Source organism: Sphaeroforma arctica (genome assembly GCF_001186125.1).
Source record: "Sphaeroforma arctica JP610 unplaced genomic scaffold supercont1.300, whole genome shotgun sequence".
NCBI classification, from domain to species: domain Eukaryota; class Ichthyosporea; order Ichthyophonida; genus Sphaeroforma; species Sphaeroforma arctica.
Window position 1 is genome coordinate 65,539 of NW_014040258.1, and position 2,342 is coordinate 67,880.

The 2,342-nt window shown below is 39.6% G+C and overlaps 1 protein-coding gene across 1 annotated transcript in view; it reads right to left on the reverse strand.

The window, feature by feature from the left end:
• Positions 1-788: 788 nt before the first annotated feature.
• The window catches only part of SARC_04970 (hypothetical protein), an 8,232-nt gene continuing 6,678 nt past the window's right edge, over positions 789-2,342 (reverse strand). Inside the window, exons 9-11 of the mRNA XM_014301183.1 lie at positions 2,101-2,182; positions 1,383-1,461; positions 789-923 (exon numbers count right to left, since the gene is read on the reverse strand). Of these exons, the coding sequence (XP_014156658.1) occupies positions 806-923; positions 1,383-1,461; positions 2,101-2,182 (279 nt within the window). The 3' untranslated portion in view covers positions 789-805. The remainder of the gene's footprint in view (positions 924-1,382; positions 1,462-2,100; positions 2,183-2,342) is intronic.

Here is a 2,342-nt window from a genome sequence, read left to right on the forward strand (position 1 = left end):
ACACACACNCTCTCTCTCTCTCTCTCTCCACACACACACACACACATATATATATATATATATATATATACATATATATATATATATATATATTTAGAATACATATATCGTCAATAAATATCCATTTTTCAATTTGAAGCACGACAGTGATATCAGTTCCATTTCCAAGATGTTTCGCTGATAGAAAATTGGAGTTTCGAGAGGAATGGAGGTTTGGAATGAGGGCTGATCTGTCGTGTATACAAGTTCTGGTTACCGTCACAATACTTACAGAAGTTATTCACACGCCCACGGCCACACACAATTATGAGATCGTAACCTTGATTATATTCTAGAAGCATCGCTCATTCGTTGGACGGAGTGCCTTCATGCAGCCTGTATATATATTCACACAGTCGTGTGCTTTGTAGTTCCAACGACATACTAGTAACACTCGTGGTCGTAAAAACCGTATCTAGTGTAAACTATCGGCTCTGGTAATTTTCTTTCAATCACTGAACGATTTTGTCCTTTTCCAAACATATCGGTGTGTGTATCTACAGGGTCGTGTGCATTGCATTCCCGGTGACAAACTAGCAGTACGTGGTGCATAAAATTTAAGCTTGATTTAACTTCAACTGTCGACTCGAGGCTGGTATCGTTCACTCATCGAACGAAATTGGATTATATAAAATAGTGTGTATATTTTGGGCTTCAGAGCATTTGCACAGACAGAATGTGGCACATATACTTTGAGTCCGTATCTGACTTAAAAACTGACAGCTCTGCGCTAGCATCGCTCACGCTTTGAACGGCATTATGGCTTTTAATTGTCGGCTTTGGGTTGGGCTGGAACCTGGAATGACATGCCCTGGCGGGCCTTCCACCTCCTATATTGGTCGTCTCTATACTTGAGATTGTTGTCGTTCTGTAGATTATCGGCACTGGAAAAAAAATATTTACAATAGAAGACAGCTCAGTCATTGCTATGTATGTATAGGTATAGTATGAGATAGATCAGAATGGCAATGGACGAGGATATAAATATATTGCTTTCCATTTCTTATAATAGTCGTCTATGTATAGCTTCATTCTCAAATCACATAAACCTAGCAAGCAACTCCAGCCACAGCAGAGATCATTAATAGTTCACAGTATGCGTTGCAAACACAATGTAAATCGATTTGTTACTGTGGTGATACAATTTAATTCTCAAAGTGTAGATTGAGATTGTATCGCGGACCATCTCACAAACGTAAGTGTGTATATTTATTGAATTAGATTGAGGTAGGTACGGTAAGGTGTCAACATGTGTGTTTACGGGAACATCAGATTTGCCACACCAATATAACACGAATTTATCAACAAGGAATGCACATAAGGCGTAGATAGAATGGGCATACTTGGTATACAGCAGGTAGCAGAAGAAGGAGACAAAGCCCACCACATGGCCTCCAATCCAGAAGGGCGAGAAACGTTCGACTGTGATAAATAGCAAGCAATAAGTCAGTGAGAGGGGGAGGAGGAAGGGGGGGAGGGGTAAACTGAGACTTAAGTCAGAGATGGAACGAAAGTATAATCGACAAGCAGAGGCAGACATAACAACATATATTGATAGTAGTGTGAGGAACCACACGTTGGTATGGTTAAATATACAGAGACAGATGTAAAAACATACACTGTTAGTAGTGAGAGGAACCATATGTATACTTATAAGCAGAGGCAGACGTAATAACATACATTGATAGTAGTGTGAGGAACCACACTCTGGTATGATTAGATATACAGAGACATAAATAAAAACATACACTGATAATAGTGAGAGGAACCACACCTATGTATGGCTCATATAAACTTATAAGCAGAGGCAGACGTAATAGCATATATTGATAGTAGTGTGAGGAACCACATTTAAATATACAGACACAGACGTCAAAATATACAATGATAGTAGTGTCAACATGTAAACATGTAACCTGCACACCTGTGACGAGTCATTTACAGTCATATACTCCCCCATCACAAACCATAAGAGAATGAGCAAACAGACACACAAGTGGAAAAGGACGAATTGGCACATGAGTTCTCCTGTGAATATGTACGCGTAGAACTATAGCTTACCTTTGGGCAGAATGAAGTACCACGGGATAAGTGTCATCATTGCGGAACTGTTCAGTACCATGATGTCAAACGAATCCTCGCACTATTTGTCCAGATAGATGATGGAAGCAGGGAAAGGAACGTAGGCGAAGGCATGCCGTGTTAGACCACAATGTGGCAAAAATGAAACAAAGACACCGTTTCGAAGAAAAACAAACCGCAAATACGTATGGCGCATATATATACATATACATATACATACA